Raw genomic sequence first — 17,196 nt, 5'->3', positions numbered from 1 at the left:
CTCTTGAAAACTGAATGATCTCTAAAACTGGAAAGTTTATTTCCCTTATTCACTTTATGGAGAATATGATATGGCTTATTCATTACACACCCGTATCAAAGCGAAACGACACCAATATGATGCCAAGAGCTCTGATTATATATAGGGGTTATTGGGGTTGAGTGTAGATACGGCGTCTGATATTAAAACATCTTTATCGTATACACTTTACTATAAACAAGAAATGGATGGTTTTCTTTATTGATTTTGCTATACAAAATTAATTCACACACATAAAAGATAATTATTTTGAAATAGTCTGCAAAATACATAAAATATTCATAGTGATTGGAATTAAAAGAAACTTTTGTATTCATAAATAAAAAACTAAATCAATTCCTTTTGCCAATATTCATACCTACCAACTTTCAGTATTTTTGTGGGATTTTCCCCATGAAAGGTGTTGACATGAAATTAAAAATATTCATTGTATAACCTGAACACCTCAAAACAGGCATTCAAAATTGTTAAAACAACAGTAGTAAACCGCCGTATAATTAAAAACATTTATGACAATATAACAGGAGCATAATGTCCTGTTTCACTTAATATTTCCCGATTGGGATTTCGAATAATTGGCAGGTATAAAAAGTTAGAAATTGATGTTCAATGAATATTTATTGAACTTTTTTCATGGGTATTTATTATTCATAACTGTACTAGTGGTACACGTTCAGAACCTATTGTTTTCATTTATTTAAGGAATGGACAAGTTACCTCCATGTAAAGTTTGTGATGGAAGAAGCTCAGGTCTCCATTATGGGGTGATGACTTGTGAATCATGTAAAGTAAGTGTGTGTATTACATTTGAATTTTTATTGATAATATGTGAAGCATACAAAAGATTCATGACGAGGTCAAAAATAAAATTTAGATTGTTGTGATGTTGCCTAGCTGACTTCTGAGACATTTTTAAGTTCTAAAACGATAAAAAAAAACTTACTTATAAAAACATAAACTTTTTGTTAACTTATAAAAATGTGTGGATCATGACATGTATAGAGAAATTTTCAAGTGAGATCCTTATAACGTAAGATTATTCAATGTGAGGAAACAAACTTCATACATTCCAAATAACGCATCATAGATACCAGGATGAAAATTTTATATTTACGCCAGACTCCAAAAGACTCATCAGTGACGCTCGAATCAAAAGATATATGGCCAAATAAAGTACGAAGTTGAAGAGCATCGAGGACAAAAAATTCTCAAAAGTTTTGCCAAATACAGCTAAGGTAATCTATTCCTGAGGTAGAAAAACCTTAGTTTTTGAAATTTCAAAGTTCGGATTTGATAGTTTAGTTTTATTTTAAGCACATTTTATTTGATTTTGTATGCAAAAGGATTGAGTATGAATAAGTGATAAATAAAAGAAAGGTTAATTTGGTTGACCTATCCTGCAATGTGGTACGAAATTGCCACTTATCCATTGTCTATTCATTTTGTCAATTATGACTTTGTAAAGTCACAACATATTTATTTTACTCAATGGTAGTGTAGATATAGCATTTCTTCATTATTATGAAAAAATACTCATCCTATCAAATTGATTCTATGCTGTAATCTATCAAAAGCTTGAAAAATGTCTGATGTTAACCATTGATGCCAGAAGCAGAATAGGACATCTACTCTCGTTATCTTATAATTATCAATAGAAATTGAATAAATCAAGTTTATATCAAGTGATATCTAATTCTCACATGTTATGAAACCTTAAATATTGTCAACCAAATTTTAGACAAATGCTCAGATTACTGAGGATGTGACCTTTTACTGATTTTATCTGTAACATGTCATAATCAGAGAGGCTGAGAGAGGTGTCATCTGCAAATAATTTTACATTAAGAAGATTTTAATAATATCATTTACATAAATACTAAATAAAAGAGGTCCTGATATTAAAGCATATGAGACACCAGCCAAACATTGCAAAGTTAAGAAGAGAATTGGTTGAAAATAACTGTTCTTGTAAGTTGTTCAAGTGACTACCAAAACATTCCAATGAATTGCCCACAATATCATAAGACTTCATTTTATGTAATAATACTTGATGTCAAATGTTATTGAAAGTTTTTAAAAAGTCGCATATGGAAAAAAAATTAATTATTTCTTCAACAGAGTTTGAGATACAACTGTAAATTTGTTATTGCTGGTGAACTTTTCAATATTTGAACGAAAATCAAGCTGATATTCATATTTTGTTTCTAAGTAATTGATTGAATACAGGTTCACAGACAACTTTGCTTTCGCTTTGTAAACAACACTGTGATAAAATTCTCGATATATCTATACTTAGCGCAGACTCCGTGGTGTACATAATAATGGCTGTTACAATATACTTCCCACGTAAATCCACATGTATTGAAACCTATTTGCAAACCCTTTGTCGATTTAATTGTTTTAAAAATTGCAATTCAGAAAAGACAAAATCACTTTTATTCTTATTCAGATGCACAATAAAAAGAAGTAATGCATAAGAGCTCGGAAAAACCAACAAAATAAAAATTAAATAAAATTCCGCGAAAGTCTATTAATGTTTTTCGCGCATTGAAGTCATTTCAAAACATGACGTCATACAAATGAAAACTCTCGAGTTGAACGTTTTCTGTTACGTTAACTATTGATATTTCGTTTACAATTGTATTAAAATTGATTATCAAGGTAGGTTATGTTTGATTTTCTATTCTATTGCATTATTCGCCGTGTACTGATTTCAGCAAGTCAACATGGCGGCTCATTGGTTACGAAATGTCAACTTTGGATTTGACGGTAGCTCACGGGAAAAAACATATAAATCAACATGACAATTGTTGGTTTTGAGAATGAAACATATTTTTTTTCAGCAGTTGTTCACGAAATAATCCGTGCAAGCTACGGATCTATTAAAATGATGAGCTTTATCTAACTGGGAGTAAAAAAGAACAGCCATACACACAGATTTACCCACCCTCGCTTCAGTTTTTTTAATGATCGTATTTGTCCTATTAGAATCGAAATAATTCATGGAAGCCATAGATTATTTGAAATTTACACATGGCCTGGGCCGTGATATTCGTTGATTCTAATATGACGTGCTTCTTTCGCTTTGTAAACAACACTGTGATAAAATTCTCGATATATCTATACTTAGCGCAGACTCCGTTGTGTACATAATAATGGCTGTTACAATATACTTCCCACGTAAATCCACATGTATTGAAACCTATTTGCAAACCCTTTGTCGATTTAATAGTTTAAAAAATTGCAATTCAGAAAAGACAAAATCACTTGTATTCTTATTCGGATGCATAATAAAAAGAAGTTATGCATAAGAGCTCGGAGAAACCAACAAAATAAAAATAAAATAAAATTCCGCGAAAGTCTATTAATGTTTTTGGCGCATTTAAGTCATTTCAAAACATGACGTCATACCGAAATGAAAACTCTAGAGTTGAACGTTTTCTGTTACGTTAACTATTGACATGTCGTTTACTATTGTATTAAAATTGATTATTGTTGTTGTTATGTTTGATTTTCTATTCTATTGCATTATTCGCATATGTACTGATTTCAGCAAGTCAACATGGCGGCTCATTGGCTATGAAATGTCACCTTTTCGATTTGACGGTAGCTCACGGGAAAAAACATATAAATCAACATGACAATTGTTGGTTTGAGAATGAAACATATTTTTTTCAGCGGTTGTTCACGAAATAATCCTTGCAAGCTACGGATCTATTAAAATGATGAGCTTTATCTAACAGGGAGTAAAAAAGAACAGCCATACACACAGCTTTACCCACCCTCGCTTCAGTTTTTTTAATGATCGTATTTGTCCTATTAGAATCGAAATAATTCATGGAAGCCATAGATTATTGGAAATTTACACATGGCCTGGGCCGTGATATTCGTTGATTTTATCCCTCGCTAACGCTCAGGATAAAATTCGAATATCACGGCCCAGGCCATGTGTGAATTTCCAATAATCTATGGCTTCCATGAATTATTTCTTAATTTTATCCCTCGCTAACGCTCAGGATAAAATTCGAATATCACGGCCCAGGCCATGTGTAAATTTCCAATAATCTATGGCTTCCATGAATTATTTCTTAATTCTAATATGACGTGCTTCTTTCGCTTTGTAAACAACACTGTGATAAAATTCTCGATATATCTATACTTAGCGCAGACTCCGTGGTGTACATAATAATGGCTGTTACAATATACTTCCCACGTAAATCCAAATGTATTGAAACCTATTTGCAACTGACCCTTTGCCGATTTTATTGTTTTAAAAATTACAATTAAGAAAAGACAAAATCACTTTTATTCTTACTCGAATGCATAATAAAAAGAAGTAATGCACAAGACATCGGAAAAACCAACAAAATAAAAATAAAATAAAATTCCGCGAAAGTCTATTAATGTTTTTGGCGCATATAAGTCATTTCAAAACATGACGTCATACAAATGAAAACGCTAGAGTTGAAAGTTTTTATGTTACGCGAACCATTGAATTGTTGTTTACTTTTGTATTAAAATTGATCATCAAGGTAGGTTTTGTTTGATTTTCCATTCTATTGCATTATTCGCATATTTACTGATTCCAACAAGTCAACATGGCGGCTCCTTAGTTACTAAATGTCAACTTTGAATTTGACGGTAGCTTACGAGAAAAACATGTAAATCAAAATGACAATTGTTGGTTTTGAGAATGAAACAGATTTTTATTTTAGCGGTTGTTCACGAAATAATCCATGCAGGCTACGGATTTATTCGAATATTTGAGCTTTATCTAGCAGGGAGTGAAAAAGAACAGCCACACACACAGCTTTACCAACCCTCGCTTCATTTTTTTAAATGATCGTATTTGTCTTATTAGAATCGAAATAATTCATGGAAGCCATAGATTATTGGAAATTTACACATGGCCTGGGCCGTGATATTCGTTAATTTTATCCCTCGCTGACGCTCAGGATAAAATTCGAATATCACGGCCCAGGCCATGTGTAAATTTCCAATAATCTATGGCTTCCATGAATTATTTCTTAATTTTATTATAAATTTGATGGATTGTTGGTGTTTAATGCCACTTTCATCACGGTTTGCTATATCATGGTTGTCAGTATTTGTTGCCCGTTAGAAGAAAGTCTCAGTATTCAAAGACATAAGTATTACAATATGGCAGAGGCGGATACAATGCAAAAGTATGTGTTTAAAGCTTTATATTTCAGAAGGTTTGTACCTGTATGCTTCATTCATTGTGTGCAGATACCTTATGCTACGAGGTTTCCGTCTTTCATATGTCATTTGTCCTTGACCTCAGTTTCATGGTCTAGTGACTGCTTGAAAAAGTGAAATTCTCAATTATTATGAGTATTAAGATAACTTCATTTGGTATATGGGTTCCTTGCAACGTCTACATGTCCGTCAGGTGGAGTTGATCTGACCCCACCTTATTCCATGGATCAGTGATTAATCTTAAAGTTACGTGGTCAAGTCCGTATCTCCGACACTATACATAATAGGTCAACTATATTTGATGTATGGAATGATTGTAAGTTTTACATGTTAGACTGATAGGTTTCATCTGACCTTAACGTCAACTTAATGGTTCGTTGGCCAATTTTTAGTTTTTATGGTTTGGTTTATTTCTCAGAGACTTTAAGCAATAGGTCAACTATATTTAATGTATGGACCAATTGTGAGGGTAAATATCTGTCTGGCAGGGTACATATTACATTGGCCTTATTTTCTTGTCACATGGATCAACGAAAAGTTTTCTTAATTTGTCAGTTTATTAGATACTATAAGCAATATGTCTATATTTGGTGTAAGGTGTACCTGTCTGTCCTGCAGGGTTTATATGTCCTTGACTTCATTTTCACTTTCATGGTCCATTTATCAATGGTAATATTTTGTGGTTTGATCTGTTTCTCAAGTACTATTAGCAATAGCACCATTTTATTTGGTGTATAGAATGATTGTAAGGTGTATATGACTGTCTGGCAGTTTATGTCTGAAATTTTTTCATGGAAATTTCGTTTGTGTATTACTTGTTATTAAACCTACATATTACAGACTGTTAACATTAATTCAAAGATAAGTAAAACATACGAGCCATTTGAGCGGTTGCACTCTTGTGAATGGTAAAGAACGACGAAGTTCAGGAATGAAACCACGGAACTTCAGCAAGAAAAATGACAAAACTAGTCAATTTTAAAACATTTAAGTCAAAGCACCTGTCACTGAAAGTTTCGAAAATCACAACCTCAGTATTGTGAGGCTAAGGATACAGCTTGATGAACTACTTAGACCTCAGAAGCACCTCATTATAGATTTGACAATATAAATATGTGATAGCAGTGCATGATACAACACATAATGTTATCAAATAAAGTAGAACATTATGCTATTTGTGGATTAGATCATTTCAAATAAAAAAGTAACTTAATTACAGCAAACTAATTTACTTAAAATTGTTATATTGATTTTCATAAATCTTGTTTTCAAATGTACAAGAATGATTTAATTATTCCTTAATATTTTTTTAGAGATTTTTTAGGAGAGCATTTATTAGAAAATCTCCATATGAATGTAAATTACACCAAGACTGTCATATTACAGAAAAGAGAGGAAAATGTTCTGGATGTAGACAGAGGAAATGTTTAGAGGTTGGAATGTCTGTTGATGGTAAAACTTATTTACTTCTTTGTTATGTATACATAGTATGATTCTGATGGTGCTTAATAGGGGTAACAGTAGTATAAAATAAAATCACAAAAATACTGAACTTAGAGAAAAATCAATTCGGAAAGTCCATAATCACATGGCAAAATCAAATAACAAATACCGCAGTTCGAAACTCATTAATCGATAGAAGAAAAAAAAAAATCAGGTTTAAACATGTTAAAAACTAAAATTGAGGGAAACGCATTAAATATAAGAAAAGAACAACGACACAACATTAAAATCTTGTATACTGCATGGAGAAAGCGCATTCATTTCCAACAATCAACTTTGAATTCTTTTAGCAGATTACCTTAGCTTTATTTGGCTAAACTTTTAGGAATATTTAGTCGTCAATGCTCTTCAACTTCGTATGTTATTTGGCTTTTTTAACATTTAACGAGCGTCACTGAGTGACTAGTCTTTTGTAGACGAAACGCGCGTCTTACGGACATATAAAATTTCAATCCTGGTATCTATGATGAGTTTATTTAAAAGATATCAATTGAAGGTTTGGATTACATTTTTGTACTTTTAATATTATTTAACTAAATATGATCATATTTATTTGTTTGTCCTTAAAAATTCTTATCAGATCCTAATGGTTTGTGTTCATAATATCAATTGCTCGATTGTCAAAAATATTATTTCATGTAACTAATTCATAAATCATGATGTTGATAGTAAGGCTGTTTCGAACATTAATCTCCTTATTTTACACTTGGTAAACATTCAAAAAAATAAATATCATAGAAAACAGCAGGTTCTATGGTAAATCTCCAACTCACATAATAACAGTAGTTAAATCGTTCAATTATTTCTGTCTGTCATAATGTATAGTTCTGCACATTTCCTATTTCAGTTCTGAACAATTTTTTGTGGTTACTGTTAGTAGTTAACTCAACTAAGCGTATAGCGGAAGTTTCTGGCTACCTTGAAGACCAATTGGTGGCCTTCGGCTGTTGCCTGCTCTATGGTCGGGTTGTAGTCGCTTTGACACATTCCCCATTTCCTTTTTCAATGTTATTATATAGAGTTTTGTATATTTTTTATTGTCTACCTTGTGGAACTTTTGGTCCTCAATGCACTTTAACTTTGTACTTGTTTTGGCGATCGATTTTTTTTTATCTGAGCGTCACTGATGAGTCTTATGTAGACGAAACGCGCGTCTGGCGTATTAAATTATAAGCCTGGTACCTTTTGATAGCTATTATTTGTGTGTTTCTCTGTCCTGTATGCTCTCCTATTTTTTGTATTGTAGTCCTGTCATGTTATTTTGTCATTTTAATGTTATATTTAACGTTGCTATAAAAGCGGGAGGTTTGGCAGCCACTTAACCAGGTTCAACCCACCATTTTTGTCTTAAAATAACCTGTACCAAGCCAGGAAAATGACCATTGTTATATTAAAGTTTTTTTCTGTGTGTGTTGCATTTTAGTGTTGCGTTTCTGTTGTGTCGTTGTTCTCCTCTTATATTTGATGTGGTTCCCTCAGTTTAAGTGTGTATCCCGGATTGGATTGAACATGACCTGTCGATTTAAATTCTGTTTCAAAAGAAAAATCTGATTTCAGCTATTCAGATGGGGAGAGTCACAATAAATGAGAAAGCAGACAGACTGATTGAATACAAAGATAGGCAAGAAGAAAAAGGAAAACAAACAAACCATACAACAAACAAAATAGTTGTAGTAAGCGATGAACTGCTACAACATGGTTTTACTGAGGATAAACCGCCAGATGAAACAACCAGAGATCCTATCATTATGAAGCCAAAATCACATGATCAGACTCAATCTCCAAATCTCATTTTTGAAAATCAGGAAACACTACTCACACTTGGACTTGATGTAGCTCAGAACATAAATACCATACCAACACAACTCAACGAGATGGAATGTGGAACAACACTTCAAAAGATAAAACATCCAGTGGCAGATACAAATCTTGTGTTTGGTGCCAATAATTCATCATTTCTAGATAGCATTTCAAATCTATCATCTTTCCAGGGTCACAAATCTTCATTGCCTTGTGAGAGAGTTAAAGTTCATTCTTATAGCAGTTCAAATCATTCATGTTTCCAGGGTTACGAATCTTCATTGCCTTGTGAGAGGGTTGAAGTTCATTCTTCTAGTAGTTTACATCATTCATGTTTCCAAGGTCACGAATCTTCATTGCCTTGTGAGAGGGGTCAAGTTCATTCTTCTATCAGTTCACATCATTCATGTTTACAGGGTCATGAATCTGCATTGCCTGGTGAAGGGGATCAAGTTCATTCTTCTAGCTGTTCAAATCATTTGTGTTTCCATGGTCATGAATCTTCATTGCCTGGAGAGAGGGTTGAAGATCATTTTCCTGCAACGACAAATCTAAGTCATTTGTGTAAGAACTCAATATTTTCTTCTGAATGTGATGAAAGTAAAACAATACAGCATGTTAAAAATTATATACATAATCATAATGGTGATGTTGAGTCTATGAACAAGGAATGGTTGGATGTTGGTGGAGAAGACTGTGGGGATGATTGTATATTTAAAAATCTTGAACTTCGTCTGTCACAGGAAGTAGAATTAGGTAATGGTACATGTACTGACATCGATGGGATTGTATCATCATTGACTCATGCTATGAACTGTATCCAGGTCTTCAATGTTAAATACTCAGCAGATGAGGTGAAACAGAAATTGAAAGAAGGATCAGTAAGTAGATGACGTAGATTAAATTCCGAAACAATGGGGACGTTGTTTCGCTAAACTATCAGGATAGTAAAGAGGACGTAACCGCTGTTTCGGAGTTTGGATGTAGATAGGTTAAGTTAGACATTTTCATATAATTCAAATGATGAAATACATACTTTATGAAATATTTAAATTGTTTGACAAAAAAGTACACATAAAGCTACGTTCAGCTACCATGATCAAGCTATTTCATGAAGTAATAAATAATTTTGACAAGTAAATGATGATTGGTTTTAATCGCATCTTTAAAAAATATACTGCAATTTGAAAAGTTTTTGATACTTATGATTTAATTGGCAACTTTATCATAAATTTTTCAATATCTTCATATTTTATCAAGCTTTAAATAGGTATATATTTCAGAAGTTCATTCGTACCACTCATTAAATAGTAAGTGCATCATAATAATTACTTCGCTACATTTTATATCCTTTACTCTTTAAATGTTTGTCATTTATATTTAAACAGACTCGTCATGTAGATCCCTTTTTGACCGGAGAAACTTTTACTGAGTTTAAGATATTCAACATGGTGATTTTTTTTTGTGAATAATAAGCTGAGAAATCAAAATACAATGACAAGAACAGGAAAACATGTACGTTGCATTCATCCTTGAAAGAAAAACATGTACCGGTATACTCCATTCAATCTTAACAGAAAAACATGTATGTTCGATTCATTCTTGATAGGCAAACATGTATGTTCCATTCACTCTTGACAGGTAAATATGTACTAGTATATTCCATTCACTCTTAACAGGAAAACATGTATGTGCCATTCTACCTTGTCAGGAAAACATGTATGTTCCATTTCCCATTGACAGGAAATCATGTATGCTCCATTACCCCTAGGGAGGAAAACATGCTTGTTTTTTTATTCACCATTGACAGGAAAACATGTATGATCCATTTACCCTGAACAGGAAAATATACATGTTCCATTCACCCGCGACGACAATAAAACATGTATGTTCCATCCCTCCTTGATAATAAAACATGTATGCTCCATTCTCCCTCGACAAGAACCTATGTGTGTTCCATATCTAAGCTTTATGATATAGATTGTTTTACATTAGCGATTTTGCACTTTCCAAAACCTTGCTGTCATCTTTATGGATAGAGAGTTGATCTAATACCAACATTATCATAACCTTTATTTACTACATATATATGTTTAATAATATGGTTATTAATGTCAGGTTTAAACATTATGATATACAGGAAGAGTTCATAGCGAAACAGGAAGTATTTGGTGACCTGAAGAGTTTACCAGACAGAGAATATTATAACTTATACAAAACAACAAAAATTGATGCTGATGGGAGAATGAAACAAATAGATGACCTTTTTAGCTGGTATGCAGTCATAGTGCACCAATACATTGACTTTGCTAAAAGAATTCCAGGATTCTGTACATTATTAACTTGTGATCAAGCAGCCTTGTTAAAAGGTATTGCATTTACTATAGTACTTGGTAAATGTGATTGTGATTGGTCAACCTTTTTAAAAGGAATAAAAGTATCTGTTAAATGTGAATGTAAAAGGTCAACCTTGTAAAAAAGAATAAAACCACATGTAATAGTTCAACCTTGTTTAAAGGAATAAAGAATCTGCTGAATATGCATATTAGTCAACCTTTTTAAAAGTAATGAAAATCTCTGTTAAATGTGAATTTAATATGTCTACCTTGATAAAAGGAATAAAAGCCTCTGTTTAATGTGAATGTATTCAGTCAACCTTGTTAAAAAAAAACACCCATTGTTGAATATGAATGTAAAAGGTCAACCTTGTTAAAAGGAATTTACTAAAGCCTCTGTGTAATAATAATTCGATAGTTCAACCTTGTTGAAAGGAATAATAGCCTCTGTTAAATGTGAATGTATTCAGTCAATCTGGTTAAAAAGAAAACAGCCATTGTTGAATTGAATGTAAAAGGTCAACCTTGTTAAAAGGAATTTACTAAATCCTCTGTGTAATAATAATTCGATAGTTCAACCTTGGTGAAAGGAATAATAGCCTCTGTTAAATGTGAATGTATTCAGGCAACCTTGTTAAAAAGAATACAGCCATTTTTGAATATGAATGTAAAAGGTCAACCTTGTTAAAAGGAATTTACTAAAGCCTCTGTGTAATAATAATTCGATAGTTCAACCTTGTTGAAAGGAATAATAGCCTCTGTTAAATGTGAATGTATTCAGTCAATCTGGTTAAAAAGAAAACAGCCATTGTTGAATATGAATGTAAAAGGTTAACCTTGTTAAAAGGAAATTACTAAAGCCTCTGTGTAATAATAATTCGATAGTTCAACCTTGTTGAAAGGAATGAAAGCCTCTGTTAAATGTTAATGTATCCAGTCAATCTGGTTAAAAAGAATACAACCACTGTTGAATATAAATCTAAAAGTTCAACCTTGTTAAAAGGAATGAAAGCCTCTGTTTAATAATAGTTCAATAGTTCAACCTTGTTGAAAGGAATGAAAGCCTGTGTTAAATGTGAATGTTATATGTCAACATTGTTAAAAGAAACGAAAGCCTCTGTTAAATGTGAATGTAATCTGGTAATAGAATAACCGTGTTTTAGCAACTGCAATTCAGATTTGTTTTCCCTTTTATCTGTGTTTTCCATAAATGAGACTGTGTCAGTGAACTATTGATTAAAACTGGCATTTTAAACTGTTTTAAATTTGTATAGAATTTTCTGAAAATTTAAATCTCAATATTTTATTCAGAACTAGCAATGAAAAATGCACAGGTATTGTGCCTATTTTCAGTTATTGTTAGATTACCTCCTCATAAAACGTATAACTTCTGAGAGCTTTACAGATCCCGTACAATGACTGGTTAAAAGGTATCCGATCTTTACACATGGTTTTGCAGTAAAACGGCTTTTCCTACATTTGACCATTTCATGTAGAATGCATGATTAATATTCTATTCGGTGCTTCACAGATAAAAAAAACCAACAGAATTGGTGCTCTTAGGGAAACATTTCTCAAACAACAGTTACTTGTGAATTAGGGGGGTATGTGCCAAGGCAAACGTGAAATAAAAAGACAAGTTCACAGTTAACAAATAAATAAAGAAAATAGATTACACATTATTTATTTACCAATTTGCAGTGAAAATAGAAAGTAATGAACTAGACTGGTCGTCTCCCTTGCAACATACGGGTATCTCAGATACCTTTGTTCTCAAGGGTCAAACAGATAAAGGACACGGAACCAGTCTAGTAATGAGCTTCAAGCACTTAGTGTGAACAAAATTTGCAAACTTGTTGCACGAAATTTAATACTTTAACACGCATTACGAACCGAAAATCAATAAATCCATGACATTCGAGTTCTTTCTTAAATAACTTCCATTTGCAGCTTCAAGGTCAGAATGCTTCTTCTTTGTCATACACGAAGCTTGTGATCCAGAAACAGAAACAGTTATGCTGTTTTCTGGTCAGACATATAACATCAAAGAAATTGTTGGATGGATGCCTGAAGAATTGCTCAAAGTCTGGACAGAGTTTTGTAAAGGAATACAGAATCTAAATCTTACAAAGAAAGAACAAGCTCTGATTTTGGCTCTGTTGATTACAACTCCAAGTAAGTATACTGAGTGCCAATGAAAACGCAACTATTGGCTTTTCAAAAATAAAATTTATATTAGAAATGATAATCTTTCAAAATAAATTGTTTTTGAAAATTAACAATTCTAACAATAGATCGATATCAAACAAAAATGTTTCATTGTCATCTTTCAGACGCTATAGGTAAACGAAACATACAATGTCGAATCATCAACTCCCAGTTCTAACAAAACATGTTACAACCCCGTTGTGCAGCGCAATCTCGACAGCGCCGTGGAACTAATTATCCAGGACGTTTAATGTGATCTCGAGGAATGTTGTTCCACTTGTCCCGCATATCAAACTCAAGCTGACTTTATGATATTGGTGGTGGTTTTCATCGTCTAAACCATGTCCAATCTGATGCAAAATGTGCTCGATCGGACCAAAATCGGGCGAAACACATGACTTTTGGCCAAGATGGGTGCCAAATGTCTATGTAACCACCACTGACGGTTTTTGGTACACAATGAATGATTTTTGGTCTACAGAATTCGATATTTACGCCTTACGGCCGTTTAGATGTCACTAAGGCAAGACTTTGGTGCTCTTTAACATTTTCTGCGCAACTTCTCGTAATTGTATGCAGTGAAAGGCTTCATTGGATCATGCCCAAAACTGCATGTCGCTGGTTGTCAGAAAGTCCTGGCATTTACTCAGATGTTTATTGCAGTTTCCTTACAATAAGGGCGGGAAAATTCATGACATTAGCCAAGCTTTAAATGACAAAATCGTGAAAATCGTGCGTATGTTGAAAAGCGGTGAACTCGGTTTATGTCCGTTCAAAATAACCCTTACTTCGCATTTGTTCCAAAAAACACTCAACCGTAAAGTTGTCGTCAATTGTCTTAAAAGTCATTTTAAACCAACTATACAAAGTTCTAATATAAATAAAATAAAAATTATAAGATTTTTTTGAAAAACAAAAGTGTTGCGTTTTCATTGGCACTCAGTATATATTGAATGGTGTGAAACGAGTAATAAAGAAATCTAATATGACACGCTTCTTTCGCTTTGAAAACACCGTGATAAACTGCTCGATGGATCTATACTTGGCGCAGACTCAGAGATATACACAATAATGTATGTTACAATATACCTCCTACGTAATTCCACATCCATCGGAACCTATTTGCAAACGCTATGCCGATTTTATTTGTTTTAAAAGTTGCAATTGAAAAAAAGACTGCATACTGTTTATTCTTATTCGAATGCATGATACGACAGCTGTAGATTTGTTTCCGTTTAATCATGGGTTGTGCATCTTTTTTTATTATTTCATTCCGAGCAATAGCGAATAGTAAATACAAATATAAAGGCCCAATCCATGGATAAAGGAAAATAAATCTACTGCTGCTATGTTTTATTTCGATTCTAAAAAGGACAAATATGGTAATTATGAAAGCCCTTTACACACGATGCCGTTTTGCTGTTCCGTTTTACAGACATATAATGATATAATACATTATTTGATTATAGATTTTTTTTAAAACTCGCATTTTCCAAGCACTTATAAGAGTGCACACGCGGAAGTGTCCCGAATGCTTTACTGGCCATTGATTTTATGTAAAAAGTCTTGAAAATAAAGGTTTTACCAAATAAATCACATATCTTTACATTTTTGAAGATCCATGACAATGAGGTCAAGGTCAGATAAATCCTGTAGGAAAAACATGTCCACCTTACAACTATTATATACGCCAAATATAGTAGACTTATTGCTATTAGTATTAGTAAAACAGACTAAAACACAAAAACTTAATATTGATCAATGAACCATGAAAATGAGATCAACTTTCCCCGGCAGTGATTTTGCTATCGCTCGTAATTTTCGTCAAGCTTTTCGAAATGACGAAAGTTTTTTCAAATCAATTTCGTCACTTAGATTTGCAAAATGTAAACAAAAAGGTGTAATAAGTTGCGATTACAGGTAATCTGCCTATCGCTTTGGATGGGTCACTATATTCTGTAAATTAATAAACCTCATAAATCAATGACCATTATAATTTTAAGAGTTTGAATTATGGTGCCATCACTTTAACCGTTCTATAGTTATGTCCCTTTACAAAAGAAAAGGTGGTGAATTTTTCGTTTCAATTTTCTAACTTAAGTTAGCCTCACCCAAATGTTATGAAACTTATACACAATGATTGTTACCACAAAATACTGATCAAGTTTGAATTTTGGTGGTGTCATTTTTACTGTTCTAAAATTATGCCCCTTTACAAATGGAAAAATTGCTGAATTTTTCGTTTCCGTTCTCTAACTTATGCTTGCATCAACCAAATGTTATGAACGTTATACACAGTACATAATACCAAAAAACTCAGATCAAGTACAAATTTGGGTAGCGTCACTTTTTTCCGTTTTCATTTATATCCATTTATAACTTTATATTATATGCAAGCGTTGGTATCATCTGTGTCCATGGACACATTCCCCATTTATTTTTGAATTTTATAATTTCAGGTGACAAATACTCTTTAAAGGAACCAGAAAAGGTTCAGGAGATTCGTAAAAAATTAGAACTAGGCATTGACCATGTGGTTCAAGGCACAGAGAAAAATTCCGCTGCCTTATGGATTCAGATGACAAGAAACTTGATTTCATCAATACAAAGTATGAAGGACATCGAAGAAAAAGAGCATAATTCAGTCTGCCAGATGCCAAGTATTGTGAACTTTTTACTAAACGAATGATCACATTAGTTTAGAAGATTTTCTGGTTCATGTGAAAATTACTCGTTTTATGATATTTATTCAGTATGAATAAGCAATAGGAGATAATTATTTCCCTTTGAAACAAGGAAATTTTTTTAAATACTCTGGGTTAGTCATGATCAGTTTCAAAATATGCTAGATTTGTTTTCCCTTTCCCATGGTTTTTTTTAAATGAACATTGTATAGATGGGTATGTCCAACAAATTATCTGTCCTATGTTTCCCCTTCTTTCAAACTTTTGTATTCACCTCTGCTCTTCAACTGCTCAACAAATTGAAAACAAAACGTTTGATAATTTCAATGCATTCGAAACGGTTTTCTAGATTTACCTTCATCAGGAACGCTCAAAGCCAAATATTTGAAATCCGAGGATGTATCAGTACCAAAACCGTTGAATAGCTATATGATAAAAATACCTTAATAGCCAAATTCATCAAAGTCAACTTTGCCTTAGGGAGTTGAAACCTTAGTTTCTGAATAATTTCAAAATTCATAAACGGACAATTTTAGAGAAGTTTGTTAAATCATGTCCGTACCGAAGTTCTGACTACAGGGCTGATGATACCCTCGGGCACTGATAGTCCACCAGCAGAGGTATCGACACAGTGATGTAAAAAATTGAAAACAACACGTTTAATAAATCCAATACGTCCGAAGCGCTTTTCTGAATTTACTTAACAAACTAGCATGCCACTTCTTTGAAATTAACTAACATGATGTACTATATTTCTTTGGTATTTGACCTCTTGTTGAGAATTGTCATATTGGTAAGCATACCACATATTCTTTCTTATATGTAGCCCCTCTTTCATTTCTTCGTGAACAATTTTTTGGTTTCATTATACATGACATGAATTTATATCAGTTCTCCTCCTTCAGTCCCTTGTTATAGTTTATTGAAATTTTTTCAGAATATTAACCACTTACATTTTGTTATTCCATTGTGTACCTCGTTGAATGTTTGCACTATTTCTAATGTTAGATTCCTCACACTTTATGCATAATGGTTTTGTTAGTTTTGATCTCACTACCTGTAGTTTTTAATATCTTTTGTTTTAATCAAAAAATCATTTTATTGAGAGTCCTATAATACGTGTATGGTGTAATAAAATTAACGGTACCAATTTTCTTGCACCAGATGCGCATTTCGACAATACATGTCTCTTCAGTGATGCTCGTGGCCAAAATATTTGAAATCCAAAGCTTATATAAAAGATGAAGAGCTATAATCCAAAAGGTCCAAAAAGTATAGCCAAATCCGTGAAAGGAATCAGAGCTTTGCACGAGGGAGATACATTCCTTAATTTATAATAATGTAAAAATTCATAGTGTTTGTATACACTCAAAAAGATATTTTGTTAAATTGTTAATGTTAACTGC

General features: G+C 32.7%; 1 protein-coding gene across 1 annotated transcript; it reads left to right on the top strand.

The window, feature by feature from the left end:
* The first annotated feature begins 743 nt into the window (after positions 1-743).
* LOC134684356 (uncharacterized) lies at positions 744-16,672 on the top strand. The gene is made up of 6 exons (XM_063543643.1): positions 744-827; positions 6,573-6,711; positions 8,320-9,443; positions 10,703-10,931; positions 12,849-13,073; positions 15,566-16,672. The coding sequence occupies exons 1-6, from the start codon at positions 744-746 to the stop codon at positions 15,793-15,795; spliced, it is 2,031 nt and encodes a 676-aa protein (XP_063399713.1). The 3' UTR covers positions 15,796-16,672.
* Positions 16,673-17,196: the final 524 nt, after the last annotated feature.

The sequence above is a fragment of the Mytilus trossulus genome, chromosome 9 (genome assembly GCF_036588685.1).
Source record: "Mytilus trossulus isolate FHL-02 chromosome 9, PNRI_Mtr1.1.1.hap1, whole genome shotgun sequence".
NCBI lineage: Eukaryota > Metazoa > Mollusca > Bivalvia > Mytilida > Mytilidae > Mytilus > Mytilus trossulus.
The sequence above is the reverse complement of the archived record's forward strand: the minus strand, read 5'-3'. Positions and strand labels throughout refer to the sequence as shown.

Excerpts from the sequence above, each read along its gene's own strand:
- LOC134684356 (XM_063543643.1), top strand. The coding sequence starts at position 744 with ATGGACAAGTTACCTCCATGTAAAGTTTGTGATGGAAGAAGCTCAGGT. Across the intron at positions 9,444-10,702 it reads AGAAATTGAAAGAAGGATCA|GAAGAGTTCATAGCGAAACA; the intron begins GTAAGTAGATGA and ends TATGATATACAG. Across the intron at positions 10,932-12,848 it reads TCAAGCAGCCTTGTTAAAAG|CTTCAAGGTCAGAATGCTTC; the intron begins GTATTGCATTTA and ends TTCCATTTGCAG.